Source organism: Furipterus horrens, unplaced genomic scaffold (assembly GCF_987537825.1).
Source record: "Furipterus horrens unplaced genomic scaffold, mFurHor1.1.pri manual_scaffold_4, whole genome shotgun sequence".
Taxonomy (NCBI): domain Eukaryota; kingdom Metazoa; phylum Chordata; class Mammalia; order Chiroptera; family Furipteridae; genus Furipterus; species Furipterus horrens.
Window position 1 is genome coordinate 4,861,882 of NW_028327174.1, and position 15,025 is coordinate 4,876,906.

General features: G+C 46.8%; 1 protein-coding gene across 1 annotated transcript in view; it reads right to left on the reverse strand.

The window, feature by feature from the left end:
• The window catches only part of MEI1 (meiotic double-stranded break formation protein 1), a 62,637-nt gene that overhangs the window by 45,412 nt on the left and 2,200 nt on the right, over positions 1-15,025 (reverse strand). The window contains exons 2-11 of the mRNA XM_090272341.1: positions 14,349-14,472; positions 13,508-13,558; positions 11,776-11,849; positions 10,251-10,356; positions 9,557-9,760; positions 8,498-8,628; positions 3,763-3,877; positions 2,878-2,994; positions 1,767-1,866; positions 1,509-1,643 (exon numbers count right to left, since the gene is read on the reverse strand). Coding sequence (XP_090128467.1) covers positions 1,509-1,643; positions 1,767-1,866; positions 2,878-2,994; positions 3,763-3,877; positions 8,498-8,628; positions 9,557-9,760; positions 10,251-10,356; positions 11,776-11,849; positions 13,508-13,558; positions 14,349-14,472 — 1,157 coding nt within the window. The remainder of the gene's footprint in view (positions 1-1,508; positions 1,644-1,766; positions 1,867-2,877; positions 2,995-3,762; positions 3,878-8,497; positions 8,629-9,556; positions 9,761-10,250; positions 10,357-11,775; positions 11,850-13,507; positions 13,559-14,348; positions 14,473-15,025) is intronic.

The window sequence follows — 15,025 nt, forward strand, 5'->3', positions numbered from 1 at the left end:
ATATTGATGAGGAAAAACTGGATCAACAGGCGACAGTTATCAGGACCCATATTTTCCTTCAGTATAAGAAAGAACTTTCTAAGGGTCACAACTCTGTAGAAGTGGAGGGGACTCTCTAGGAAGAAGTTAAGCTCCCTGTTTTTGGAGATTATAAAAAGAGACTGAAAACTACTTTTGGAGGGTCAATCACCGTGAGTGTGGGATAAATGTGAAAAGTAACACTTAGGGTCCATTTGAACCCTCGTATTGTAGAGATTCAGGGAAGGCAAGGGTCACTGACTAGTCTAATTGTGAGCTCTAAGTAGCCAAGGACCAGTTCCATCTTTTCACTTTACCTAAACAGACCTAGAGGCATTATAAATTGATGGTAAATAAAAAAGATGTTAAATGAATGGATGAGTACTTGACAGGGTATAAGGTAGCAGTATAGATTTTCTAGGGATGCTGTCATAAGTTACCACCAACTGTGTGGCTTAAAATAACAGAAATTTCTTCTCCCATAGTTCTGGGGGCTGTAAGTTTTGAAATTAAGGTGTTGGTTGGCTCCCTCTAAAGCCTCTAGGAAGAATCCTGCCTTGCCTCAGCTTCCCGTGGTTGCCAGCAGCCCTTGTCATTGGTTTGTAGCTGCATCATTCACAGCGCCAACTTCCCTCTGGGTTCTCTGTCACCAGTCATTGGATTTAGGGGCCCACACTGCATGACCTCACAACTCATTTTAGAGATACTCTTCAACCCAGGGCAGTGACTAAGAAGAACCTAGGTTAACCCGCATCACTTGGCCTTTTCTGAACACTGAGAGTAATCTTGAGCCTTCTAAAAGGCAGTCTGTAGTTAAGGCTTGATTTCCACTTTCCTTCTCCATTTCTGGAAGCTCTAAGTTTCTATCCTACACTGATCGTCAAGCCCTGTTCCACCATCTTTTAAATCTTTTCAGCAATTTACACAGCTTTTTCCTTGTTCCAGATGTGCTTCCCAGAGACCCACTGAACCACTCCACTTGAGGGGGACCACCCCAGTAAACATGCTGGGAAATTAAAGTCATAAGTAAAATAGTCTAAGGCTTAATAACCAGCCCCCTACCCATCACTGTCCACTTTTCTGACCCAACCGGCTTTTTGGTTCTCGTTGAAAAGGCCCGGAGAACTCCGACCAGGGCCGCGTGCTCCTGGCCCACGAGAACAGCACGGTTACTCTCACCTCCCCCCACTAGGAAGGTCACGCGGCGTATCACGCAGTACGCAGTGCATCATGAAGTGCGTTGTAACAATTTTTAAGTAAAATAAAAAAATATGAACGCAGAAATAAAACACTCAGTAAAAGGACTGAAGATAAAGTCAAAAAAATCTCCAAGAAACGGGTACATAACGACAAAAAGATGAAAAGCTGTCACAAAACGAAGAACATCAGGGGACCAGACCAGGATGCCCAGCATCTGCATGGCAGTTCCAAGGAGAGAGAAAACTAGAGTATAAGAAAAAGAAGTTCGTGGAAACCCCCCGGGCCCTCACCTCAGGAAGGCAGAAGCAGCCTTCACCGCCTCGGCGGCCACCTCTAGCACGGGGCTGCTCACGGCCTCCCGGAGGGCTCGGCCCGCGTCCCGGCACATGGCCGAGCTTGGGAACAGCCTGATCTCCTCCGGCTGCCTGATACACGGGAAGCGAGGCACGTGTGAGCGCGCCCACTCGGCCCTCCAGGAACACCCCCTGCACCCACTCCTGCCCTAGCCCGGCCCCGCAGCCCGGCCCCACGCCCACCGCCTCGCTCACCGGGTCAGGATCTCCGCCAACAGCAGCGCGCCCTGCTTGTGCAGCTCCGTGTTGTTCGTCCTCAGGCCTCCCTGCAGGCTCCGCACCACCGACTCGATCCCTGCCTCCAAACCACGGGCAGAGGCGGGGGTCAGCGCTTGGCAGCACCTTCGCTGCCTGCCTGGGCGACGGGAGAGGCTCTGCACAGCACGCGTTTGCTGGCAGCCCCTTGTGGAGGCGCCCTGACAAGGCCGAGCTCATGGAGCAGGCCGGTGAGATCTTGAGGGCAGGCCTGTGTTGGATTTCTCGCTGTCTCCCTGAAACCCAACACAAGCCAAAGCACAGGCCCTGGCACTCCAGGGATTTAGTGAATAGCTACTAACTGAGCTGCACCTTCTCCATTAGACACTCCTCCTCCTCAAAGAATCGCATTGGACCCCACTCCTCCAGGAAGCCTTCCCTGATCCACTCGGGCAGAGCCGTGGGCCTTCCTGAAGGCCCTGCACCTCCTGTTCTGTCCTCTGGCAGAGCCCTAGTTAGCTCGTTTAGATTTCTCTCCTTTTCCAGAGGATGGGGACCATGTTATATGCGTCTCTAAATATCCAGGTCCCAGCCTGGTGTGTGGCACAGAACAGGAACACAGAATAAAAATGAATAACTGCGTGTGCTCAGTCTAAAAATCCATATGTGATATAAAAAGTCCCCGACAATTGCCTCCTTCTTTCACCAGGAAGGAGAAGGGACAGTTTCAAGCTTTAAAAGGACGAATCAGCAAAACTTGGGGACTCACTAAGATGAACAGATATCTAGAGTAAGGAAAGGACTGAATCCAAGGTTGACTCAAGTTGTTCTTAAGGTGCAAGAGGAACTTATTTAGTGACTAACAGGAGTGCCCTTCTCTTGCTGATACACACACACACACACACACACACACACACACTTCTGCTAATCAGGGAAGAGCAGAACTGTTTGCATATGGATCTGGTAATGAGCTTGGGCTGATGGAAATGATCAGAACCAGCATGCCCCCCACCCCCAAGATGCAAGTTAGCCCCTCAGCACTGCTGTGGCTACCCAACTCCAAAGTGCTGTCCACCCAACCCAGAGCTACTGCAGGGCCTCCCCTACCCACCGTACACCGTGTGGCACTTGGAAAACAACAGTGGTTCCTCAGCCAGAAGGAGCAAGCAGTTGTAGCTGGAATGAATAAGCGCTTCGCTGGAAGAGGAGAGATGCTCAAAGAGGAACTCTGGACCAGGGGGGTGGGGGGGAACAGTAAACAACAGCTATGTACTCACGACCCCTTCACTATGGGACCTCGGATTTATTCCGAGTTTCACACCTGTTACTTCATCTGTTCACCACCCTCTCCAGGAGACATGATCATTAATTCATAGTCTAACCTCATCTTTTTAACAGATGGAGAAACTGAGACCCAGAGAGAGGTATTATTAGTGGTAGAGGTGGGGCTAGAACTCAGATCCCCTAATTCTCAGGATGGGCAAGCAGCATGAGGCAGAGAAAAGAATTTGTATAACCAGAGGCTTGACTTTACTAGTCTTGTGGAAGTAAAGCAGTTATTTCCCTTCTTTGACCCTCAGTTTCCTTACCCATAAAATAGAAAAGATGAGAACTTAAATGTGTCAACATTTACAAGGCACTTTAGGGCATATTTCCTGGCTCATAACAAACCCTTGAGAAATATCAATTCCCTTTGCCTCCCTGGTCCGTGGGTCTTTCCATCACCCCACACCAAGTGTTTATTTCTAGATGGTCAAACAAATGACAAAGATCAGTAACAAATTTCTCAAGGTCATATAAGAAATCTGTAGCAAGAGAACTCAGATGTCGTGAGGCCCACTTCCTAGACTCTGTCATATACCTGCCACCACCCCATCCCCCCAAGTATGCATTACCCCAGAACCCCGGCATGACTGCGGCTGCTGCTGTGACTCAATGGTCTCCAGTCACAACTCCCTACAGCGTCTTGGGGAAGAAGGTTAGAAGGGGCCCCTACCTGGGATGTCAGCAAGAATAAAGGCTGGGGCATGCTTCGCTGGGGAGTGCACCAGCACCGCAGTTATACAGTGGGCACTGGCCACCTGCAGAATCTCATCTCTGGAGAGGAGGAGCTGGAGAAACAGGAAGCAGGAAATGCCACAGTTCCACCACTGACAGGACCAGAGGGGAGCAGCCTGAGTGCCCCAGGGCAGGAGCCTGATGCCTCTAACCCCTCCTGCACCATCAGTTGCCAGGCAAGGGGATGCGGCTCAGGGAGGGCAGTTGCGCCCTGAATGGAGTCTCCAAGAATAGCAGGAGGTAAGAAACAGAACAAAAGAACACAATGGCACTCAAAGAACACTAAAACCATCACCAGGAAGGACTCGGGCCTTCATTGCCAAGTCTTTCCACAGCCCGCATCTGCTCTTGTTTGATGTTTGCGACAAGCCCGGGGCATAAGAAGGGAAGCGCCTACTATGGGCCTCACTTTACAGAGTGTGCAGAAGAGTTAACGCAGCAGCCTGAGATCGTTATCCTTACAAAGGCCTGCCTGCAAGGGCGACCTCGGACTGGGTTTCGGAAGTTGGATTTTGGGAAGGTTCTCATCATTCCCAGAATTGGTAAGAGTGGCTCACAGTGACTAAGGAATTTGTACAAACAATACAGTTTATGCCAAACACCCGCTTTCTTTTTGGGAGTCTGAAATTTTGGTATGTGTGAGGCAGAGGATGCTACGTGACCAGCCAGCTCCCAATACAAACCCTCTGCATTGAGACTCTAATGAGCTTCCCTGCTAGGCACTGCACACTGTTGTCACAGTTTATTGCTGGAGGAATAAAGTGCCTCCTGTATGACTCCATTTGGAGAGGACCTTGGGAAGCTGTGCCCAGTTTCCATCCAACCCACCCCATAGTTCAACCCATACACCTTTTCCCCTTGCCAATTTTACTTTGTATTTTTTCTTTTTTACATTTTTATTCATTGATTTTAGAGAAACAAGGAAAACAGAGAGAGAGAAACATCGATTTGCTATTCCATTTATTTATGCATTCATTGGTTGACTCTTGTATGTGCCCTGACCAGGGATCGAACCTGCAACGTTGGTGTATAGGGATGATGCTCTAACCAACTGAGCTAGACAGCCAAGGCACTTCTTATTCTTTTACTTAATAAATCATAGCTGTGAGCATGACCCTATGCTAAGTCCTGGGAGTCCTCCTAGTAAATCACTGAACCTAGGGGTGATCTTGGGGACCCTCAACATTGAGGATAAGTTAATCCAGGCCTCACAGCTAATAAGTGGCAAAGTTAAGGCAGAAACTCAAATGAGCCACATCCAAATTGAGGCGCTTTCCCACAACTGAGATGCTTCCCACATCAAAATTTTATATGCAGTCACTCCTCTACCCAAAACATTTCAGTGAACTTCCACTGTGTAACATCCAAACCCCTACTGGACACCCTAGCTATTAGGAGACCCTGTAACACAGACTTTTAAGTATAGTAGAAACTGACCTTCTGGGAGGAAATACAAGCAGAACATAGATCACAAGACAAAGGAGAGGATGCCTCGTTTTAGAGCTTCAGAAGAAAAGGACGGAGTCACACTCACGTGTGATGGAGATGCAGCAGAGCACTGCGTGCTTAAACCCATCTGTCATGTCAGACTTAAAAATGAACACATGAAAAGCCTTTCCGTTAGTATGCAAAAGAGTTTCTGGATATTAATCTCTGTCTTGTTCTCTTTTATATAGGAAATGACATGTATTTTTTAAGACGCTACTGATATAAGGCAAACCATTATTTTATGGACTACTAAGAAAGAAAAAGAGCTGAAATTAAACTATGACACACCATTAATGGTAAAATGTCCCCCACACCAATTATTCTTGATTTAAAAATGTAGTCCTTATACAGGGGAAAAAAAAAATTGGAACTACTGTAACAACATAATCAATAAAATATACTTTAAAAAAAAAAAAAAATGTAGTCCTTATATGTTGTTTTGAGAAACAGCAACTCTCCATTTCCACCATAAACAAAATTTATAAAAATCGTTTTTTTTAATCCTCTCCCAAGGAGATGTTTTTATTGGTTTTAGAGAGAAACACTGATGTGAGGAACAGTGATTGGTTGCTCCCGGTACGTGCCCCAACCGGGATCAAACCCGCAACCTCAGTGTATGACCTGACCGGGGATCAAACCCGCAGCCTCGGTGTGTGACCTGACTGGGGATCAAACCCGCAGCCTCGGTGTGTGACCTGACTGGGGATCAAACCCGCAGCCTCGGTGTGTGACCTGACTGGGGATCAAACCCGCAGCCTCGGTGTGTGACCTGACTGGGGATCAAACCCGCAGCCTTCTGGTGCACAGGATGCTCCGACCAACTGAGTCACATGGCCAGGACTAAAAATCTATCATTAAGAAATCCTAATAACTTATCATGACCTATCAGCACCTGTCCGACTTCCCCTGCTTGATCTCTAGCCTCCTCTTGGGCCACTTCACCTCCCACCCACCCCATCCCACTGGTCCCCATCCGTTTCCGGAACACGTCAAACATTTCCCTTCCTCTGGCTTTTACCTGCTGTTCCCTCTACCCGAAATACTTTCCTATCCACTCTTCATGTCACTAGTTTACTTAATTTCTTGGTTTTCAGCTTCATTAAGATATAGTTGATTATCGGCTTATTTTAATTCCTCAAGTATCAGCTCAAACGTCAACCCTTCAGAGAGACCCTGCCTGACCACTCAGCCTGTAGAAGGCACTTTCTGCTACTATCTCATCCCTCTTTCTTTCTTTTATAGTACTTATCACAATCTACACTTACTTTGCTTGTTCATTTACTTATTATCTGCCTTCCCACCAGTTTGTGAATGGGCAAGAAACTCATTTATTTACATACCATGATATTCCCAGTGCCTAGTACAGTGACTGACACATCACTTTAGTGCTCAGCATGTATTTGACTAAATGAATGAATCAACGTTGCAACAGCAGAAACACAAACATTGACAATATATTCCCGGGGACCTAAATTTGGAGAGAATAAGTTGATTATCAGCCAAAAGCAGGAGGACTAGGCAGAATTAGACTCTGACAAAAAAATGCCAGAATGGATATATAAGGATACATGCTGATCTTTATTTAAAATTTTGATATTTTGTATATTGTTAATTTTTTCATTAACTTTGATCTTTTAGAATATTGAATTAAAATATTATTTATCTTGATTGCTGAATTTTTTATCACTGCCTTAAAATCTGCACCTAGGGCAAGTGTCTCACTCACCTCACCCGAGTCCCAACCTTGCCGACTGCTGCAGTAAAATAAAACACTGATCATCCAAAATTGCCTATGGAAGGACAGTCTCCACATATAGGCAGCGGATGGGACGTCTAACCCAAAAATCCTGTCTCTACAAAGTTCTTGCCCCCCCAAGGGAAGTGCTCTCTAATCTCTGTCCCTGCCACCATCATGCTGCCTTGGTGCACTCTAAGGACAGAAGACCCTGTGCCCCTTCTGGGTCCAGGATCAACTGTTCTAACCAGATGTTACCATGAACACCAGGATGACAACTGTAAAGTGAACACAGAAAAGAGCCTGGTATGAGGTTTTTGTTTTGTTTTGTTTTTGTTCAAAGACCCAGGATTTGATCTTCAGATTACACAGGCCCTGTGTGGACCATTCTAGAGATACCCTGGGGAAACGAGAAGAAGCAGCTTGCTCAGGCTTTTTAACACATAATTCACCTATCTCCGATTGTCCAACTTCTAAACAGGGATCCTCCTCCTTCCTGCCGGAGTCCCACAATCTGGTCAATCAATGATACTACTGCCAGCAGATGAGGACTGTAACTCTGCCCAATCCTGTGCTGAGCACTTCAGAGAGAGACAGCCAAACTCAGTTCCCACCCTAAAGAAGATCCCAGTTGACCAACCACAATATGGTGAGGTAAGCGCTGTGACAGAAGGTCACATTCTACCTAAAGAAGCCAGAGAGCCCTGGCTGGTATGGCTCAGTGGATTGAGCACTGGCTTGCACACCCAAAGGTCACCGGTTTGATCCCCAGTCAAGGCACATGTCCAGGTTGTGTGCCAGGTCCCTAGCTGTGGGTATGAGAGGCAGCTGATCGATGTGTCTCTCACACATCAATGTTTCTCTCCCTCTCTTTCTCCCTCCCTTCCCCTCTCTCTAGAGATAAATAAATAAAATTTAAAAAAAAAAAAAAAAGGCAGCAGTCAGGGTTAAAGTAGAGTCCTAAAGGCCCTGAAGAAACAGATCAACAGAAGAAGGAGGGCAAAGGCTTTAAAGGCAAAGGGGAAGGACCTCAGCACAGCTATGTCCTGGTGCACGCAGGACCAGGGAGAGGTTGCACATGGCTGGAGCACTGGGCTGGGGAGTGGAAGGAACAGGTAAATAAGGCTGACGGGATAAGCGGGGCCCAGAGAAAGAGGACCCTAGGTACCACACTGAGAAGCTTGAGCTGTATCCCTAAAACAACTGAGGGAGCTTTGTTTTTGCTGTGGCATGTACTCCCCATCCCCGGGCAGCCCGGCTGCAATGGGGAAGATGCAATATAAGGATTCACAACTGAGAAAAATGTACTTCGAGTCTTCTAAGAGCATGTTGCTTGGGTCGTAAGAAAACTGTGTAAATCTTAGAAACTGCAGTGGATGAGGACAGGCCCCAGAGGCATGTGGGTTCCCTTGCTACTGAACCTAGAGACAGGGAATCCCAAGACAAGGACCTTTTTGAGCACCAAAGGCAGTGACGTCTCCCCTGCTAGCCCCTCAACAGCGTCGGTACTTCCCGCCAGCGCTGACTTGTTCATGATCATGGACACAAAGAGGTCATACTTCAGCAGCTGCCTCAGCAAACCTAGAAAACAGAGCGGTTGGGACGTCAGGCAGGAGCACAGTTCACCAGCGCACCTCTACGGCCACTCCCCAGACACCCCCTAGAATCTTCTTTATGTCTCCCAAGATATTCCTCAGTATTTTATTCTTTTTAATGCTATTGTAAAAGGACTGTTTTCTTAATTTCTTTTTCAATAGCTTGCTGTTAGTATATGAAAACACAACTGATTTTGTATCCTGCAACTTCACCAAATTCATTTCCTAGTTTAACAGTTTCCTGGGGACATGACTAGGGTTCTCTGTAAGAACTACAGCACTACTGTAACCAGAACCCCCCTTCTGTGCGACTCCCACAGTGGCACTCACGGCGCGGGACGCTGCCTGCCCACCTCCGGACTGCTGGCTCCCTTAGAGCAGAGCTTGAGCCTGGTCGTTTTTATGACCCCAGAGCCCAGCACAGAGCCTGGCCCAGAATGAATGCTCGTAACATAGCTCTTGGCCCAAACTGTGAAAGGAAACTATTTTCACCCACAGGCTGGGTGTTTCCCTGTAGCTCCTGCTTAAGGAGCCTCAAATAACACACGAAGAAACCGGGACATCACCCGGGAGGCTGGAGGGAGCCACAGACGGTTCTCCGAGCAGAAAACTGACCGGATGCAAGCTGTGTAGTATGCAGATTAACGGGGCAGCACTAGGATGCACCAGGATAGGCAGTGAGGGTTGAAGGCAGGAAAATTGCTGTCCCACTTCCTTACTTGTCCTTCCAAAGGCAACATTCTCAAGACGCCACACCAACTCTACGCATCCTTCACGGTCTGTGCATCTTATCTCCCAAACCCTTGGCTTTGCAAAGCCGCAAACTTCCCTACCACTAGAGAACCAATATCCCAAGTCCTTAAGCAAAACCTCAAACACTTCCTCCCTGTTTTCCCTGCGGCCTCATGCTTTACCCAAGCAATTGATCTGCAGCTCCTTCGTCTGGGCTCCATCCAGCGCAGAAAGGAAGAGAGGGCACAACTTCTCCCGGAAATGGCCTGACAGTGTCTCAGCTGCCTTTGGTGACGAATATAGCTTCCCATAGAGGTAGCAGACAGAAGCTTGCACCCCCTCGTTGGGGTATACTAAACCTCTCAACAGATGCTCCGTCACGTCACCTGTCCAGAAAACCACCAAGGGTCGGGGACCACACAATGTCAGCTGCTACATGGAAGGACAAATCCTGCCCCCATGGGGTAGTAATGGTAACCCCCATAATACATGACTCTGGGCATTTAATCAATGGGAAAAACCAACATTTGGAGAAGTTAGGTGATTTACCCTTGAGTAAATCCTCTGTGAGATATTTATTTGCATTTTACTGGTAGAAAAGAGTGCTTCTAATATTTCAGAATTAATCCCTCCTTCCACCCAAAAGGAAGATTCATACTAGGTACTTAATTAATTTGTCTTAAAATAGTGACTAGAAATAGCTAAGACCAGAGTTGAGAAGCACTTTTTCAAATAGGCCAACACAGAGCCCTCTGTGCAGATGGGGAAACCAAAGCCTGGAGAAGGAAAGTAACGAGGGTGTAACGGACACCCAGACGGAAGTGTGATCAAAGCAGGCGAGAGGGGGATGGAAGCCCTTCCTCGGAGGTCACTCACCGTGCTCCATGACAAGCTGGTCTGCCAGGGCTGGAATTGCATCCACCAACTTGCCAAGGAAAGTCAGCGTGGCCAGGCTGCCTCGCATGGAGGGCATGTTACAGAGCTGCAGAAAGTGCACATACTCCGCTCTACAAACTAGGGTCAGGATCAAGCTACCACCGAAACTGATCTGGCCCTGTCCACACCAAAGCCTGTATGGTGCATGTCTCTCACCACAATCAGCAACCAGCCTCTTTAGCTATTGGTCTGGGAAGCCCCAAGGGAAAGGGACTGAATCAGACTCCTCTCAGGGACCTCCATACCTAGCTCACTACATGTTTGTTAAACTGAATTAAAAAACAAACTAATGAACATATTAGCATATTATGTCTCCTATAGAGCCAGAAACTGGGAAATTTAAGTTGGCAATGTCATAAAGACAAAATTCTAGCTCAGTGCAAAAAAAAAATTGTTATCATTGCTATGAGCTACTATTACAGAATACTCTGTGCACTTGGTACTTCACAGAGAGAGTCAAAAGGATGTATTTCGCCTTTTCTATTGACTATCTGTAGCATCTTAAGTAAGGTTCTTAACTCTGCTTGTGGGAAATGATAATGGTGCCAGCGTAACAGGGCTGCTGGGAGGCCTGAATGAGAGGGGGCGTGTGACGCCCCTAAAACAGCGCCTGGCACATAGAAAGTGCTCACAATGTCAAGAGGCATCATCACCATAAGTGCTGATATACATAATTATAAATCTAACCTGGTATATTAATCACATGCAGAGTAATTATGACATAACTTAATATAATTTATAATTAAACATTGCTCTTGATGATGTTAAAATGAACATTTCTCTTCCTTTTGCAGAAAAATAAAAAGCGATTCTGATAATTCCAAAATCTTAAACACAATACAAGGGCTGCCTGTTTACCTGCTACCTTTGACTGTACTGGAGAAAGCAGGTTACACACACCCGCTCAGTGGTTCCCTTAGATCATGACAAAAGCAAACGGCTTCAGTACAAAACACTGTATACAATTCAAACCAAATAAAAATCCTAAGCCAAGACACAGGAACAAACTTCCTTGACAAATTCGTCAAGGAAATCTGTACTGTATTTAGGAGAACATAGAGAACGGCCATGGGACGATTATGCCAGAAAGGTGGGACTTCACCACATGGAGGTGGCATTTGGGAGATTCAAAGGGGAAGGCGGAAAGCTACAGAGTATGGGAGCAGGATCAGAAGACCCAGGCCACAGCTCTGGCTCTGCCACAGACCCTTTTTCCTTTAAGATTCCATTTATTTATTTTGAGAGAGAGGGATGGGGAGGAAGAGAGGAGGGGAGAGAAACATCGATCAGCTCTTCGTCTCGCATTTGCCCTGACTGGGAATCGAACTGGCAATCCTTCACTTTGTGGACAACAGCAGTCAGGGATTTTAATCTCCCATCAACCCAAAAACGGGCTGGCCCAGCTCTGATAGCTGAGGCTGGGGGGTGGGGGGTGGTACTCAGGAACTCACAGCTACTTACTGACCTCCTTATGGCACTCATCCAGCAGGCAACGATTGGTCTGCTCTGATTTCAGCTGAGTGGTAAGCTGGATAAGGACTGAGCAGATACAGGAGCATTACTATTCAGAGACAACCCCAAGTTCGCCTTTTACAGCCCTTCTCCTCAAAGTCATTCGCTTGTGCTCACTGGTCCTCGTCTTTTCTGCCTCCCCCATTAAACCACATCCAAACAAAGGAATCTCTGGCTTCTCATTTGTTTTATATCAGTGGTTCACAACTAGAATGCACATTAGAATCACCCAGGAAGCTTTTAGGAAAAAAATACTAATGCCCAAGATTTACATAAGAATCTCTAGAGAAAGAAACTAAGCATGTAGATATTTTTAAAGTTCCCCAGGTGAGTTTGTTGTGAAGCCAAGGTTGAAAACTATTTTAGATTATCGCTACTTTTTTCCCTTCCTCAGAATTTGCTCCTTCATATGCTAGAACACAGAATTATGAGTTACTCTGCCAATAACACTATCTCTACACCCCAAACCCACCCTTCTGTACAATCATTTGCGCTGTTTCTGCTGCCATTTGGGGAGGAGTGGAGAAGAGGCTGGTCCTGCAAGTATGGAAAAAGATGCAAATGAAAGTCATCTGTTGCCGTGGGGAGCCTCTGCCACTCCCAGGGTAAGGAGGCCTTCTGGGATAGCAGAGGAACAGGAAGAAAGCAGGAAGCACACGGGAAGCGGTGAGCACGGAGCAAGTCCTTCTCCCTCGTTTTGCAGTCTACATCTAGAACTCAGTCACGGTCCCGTCCCGGGGCCCGATGGGTGGGGTTCTGCAGGTTACGCTGGCACCAACCAGAACTGAATGGCGTTAGGATAGCCCCGCTCCAGGGTGGCCTCAAGAAGCATGGTGAAATCTCCCCTCCCCTCCCAGCGGTCAGAACTTCAAGTGTCAGAAGTACATACAGATCATGTTAACCTACGACCTGTTACAGCTGCTAGTAGTCACAGCCACTAACCACGTGACCGAATGGCCCCGGGCCCAGCAGCGGCTGAGCAGCGCTCTCTCTGCAGAGGTCTGAGTTCCATACATGGGGTCCTTCCTCCGAACTTGTGGTTTTAATAATCCCAACCCCTTCCTTTGTCTCCCCAGCCCTAGGAGCGGGAGCTGCTTTCGGAAACTGCTACCTCTGTGAAAACTTGGTATTATCTTTTTGCCTTCGGTTACCTAGCGAATAATTCTTTATATTAAAGTTTTTGTCTGGTCAAATCACCTGTGTGGTCTGTTTCCTGACTAGACTCCTAACTGACACAGCTCTTACTTTCTGCAAGAACCCTCCCACCCCAGTGCTCTTGTCTTCCTCCTCCTTGAGCCCTTCATAGGTAAACCCAGGCACGTCCACGGCTAACCACCACCTATGGGCAGACAGCTTCCAACAAACCAACATGAATGTAATAAAAAGGGCACTCTACACCTTTGTAACAGCGCTCCTCAGTCCTTGTCATTTAGCAGTCGGTCTCTCGTCCACACCGTAGACTCTTAAAGGGCAGAGCCATGTCTTATTCATCTACTGCCTGATACAGTACTTGGCACAGAGTAAGTGCTCAAGAAAAAAATGCACAATTAATAATTGACAACTAATAGAGCCTTCTTCACCTGTATCTAAAATAAAGTATTTCATCAAGGTTTCAAGTAACCAGAGCTGCAACTGAGGGTAATCTCCCCAGCTCTGAATGCGAGGCATGCACAGTCCCCCCTTACCTTCAATACAGAGGTCTGCCATGCTCCCATCTTCCACACTGCATAACAGTCCTTGGAGCGAGGGAGGTAAGAGGGGGACAGATAATAGTTAGAAGAAAGCAAACCCATAAAGGCACACTGTAAAGTCTAAGACTAATAGCAGCTTTAAGCATTGCGCCAGCTACCCTCAGCACCAAACACCTAAATTTTCAATTACCCCCTCTGGCTTTAAAAGGATTAAGACAGTGGGGCACAGAATAAACACTGCTCTGGAGTCTGTAACAGACCTGGGGTAAGATTCCAGTTCTGCCAGTTGTTAGCTATGACCTCCCTGAGCCTTAGGGATCCTCCCCTCTCCCTTAAAGTGTGTCTGGCAGTTAAAGCCTGAAAAGCCTCTCGCAAAGTACTCTGTTTGAGTTAGCTTCCTTCCTCCCCAAAAGGGCTCCTTCCAAAGCACATTATAATTGTATTAAAAGAAGGGACATCTTAGTACATCTCACTTTACACATGAAAAAACTAAAGCACAAGAAAGGGGAAGTAACTCAATCAGGGTCACAGCCAGGTTAGCAGATTCCGGTCTGGACGCTCTGATCCTGTTCAAAGACCATACAAGACTAGACTCTTGGAAAGATCACACGTTTCCCATATTCATCTTCACACATTCACTAACCCCTATAATTACCATATAAATGCATCACACATCTTAGAAGGATGACCATTTCTTCATCATTATGACAAAACATTTTGCTAATAAGTTAAACTGTTGCTTCGCAAAAAGTCTAAATTATCTTTCCAAGACCCTCACAACAAATACACATGCTACATGGGCAACATGCATGCCAAGGTTCCCTTTCAGTCTCACCAAAAAGCATGCCGATGAAGTGGATACAGACTCTCTGGTCCTGAGCCACCAGCTGCATGACCAGGGAGGCATGCCGCACGAGGACATCTCGGAAGCAGGACAGCACGTGCTTCTTGCGCACCAACTTGGGAGGTATAAAGAAAAATATTCAGTAGCAACCAAGTCTCAGCCATTCTGAACACAAACAATTGTAATTATGCACCCAATACATAACAATACAAATATAATCACATGATGATACTGGAGGGATCACCTAATTCATAGTAAGATCATATTCCCTGAAGGGAATACGGAAAAGGATATCATTTACACACAGGAGTCCATGGGTTCACACGGAGGGTTATACACGTGCTAAGGTTCTTAATACCCTATATGTACATAGCCCTGTACTGCTCACAGATCACTCTTTTGTCTACTTGCTTATGTAAGCCCAACAAGCTGGCGAAGCAAGCAGAAACAAGTGTCATTATAGCCTCTTGGCGGATAAGAAAACTGAGGTCCAGAGGCTTTCCCAAGGACTCAAGTCTAAGTGTCCAACCAGATCTTGTCAAAGGTCAGAGCTCCTTCCACTTCAGCAGCCCAGGGGTGTGATGCAGGGGGACCTTTCATGAACCTTAGAAGTAGGTGGAGAAAATGCAACCTTCCATTCAATGCAGACATAAATCTTCACACTCCAA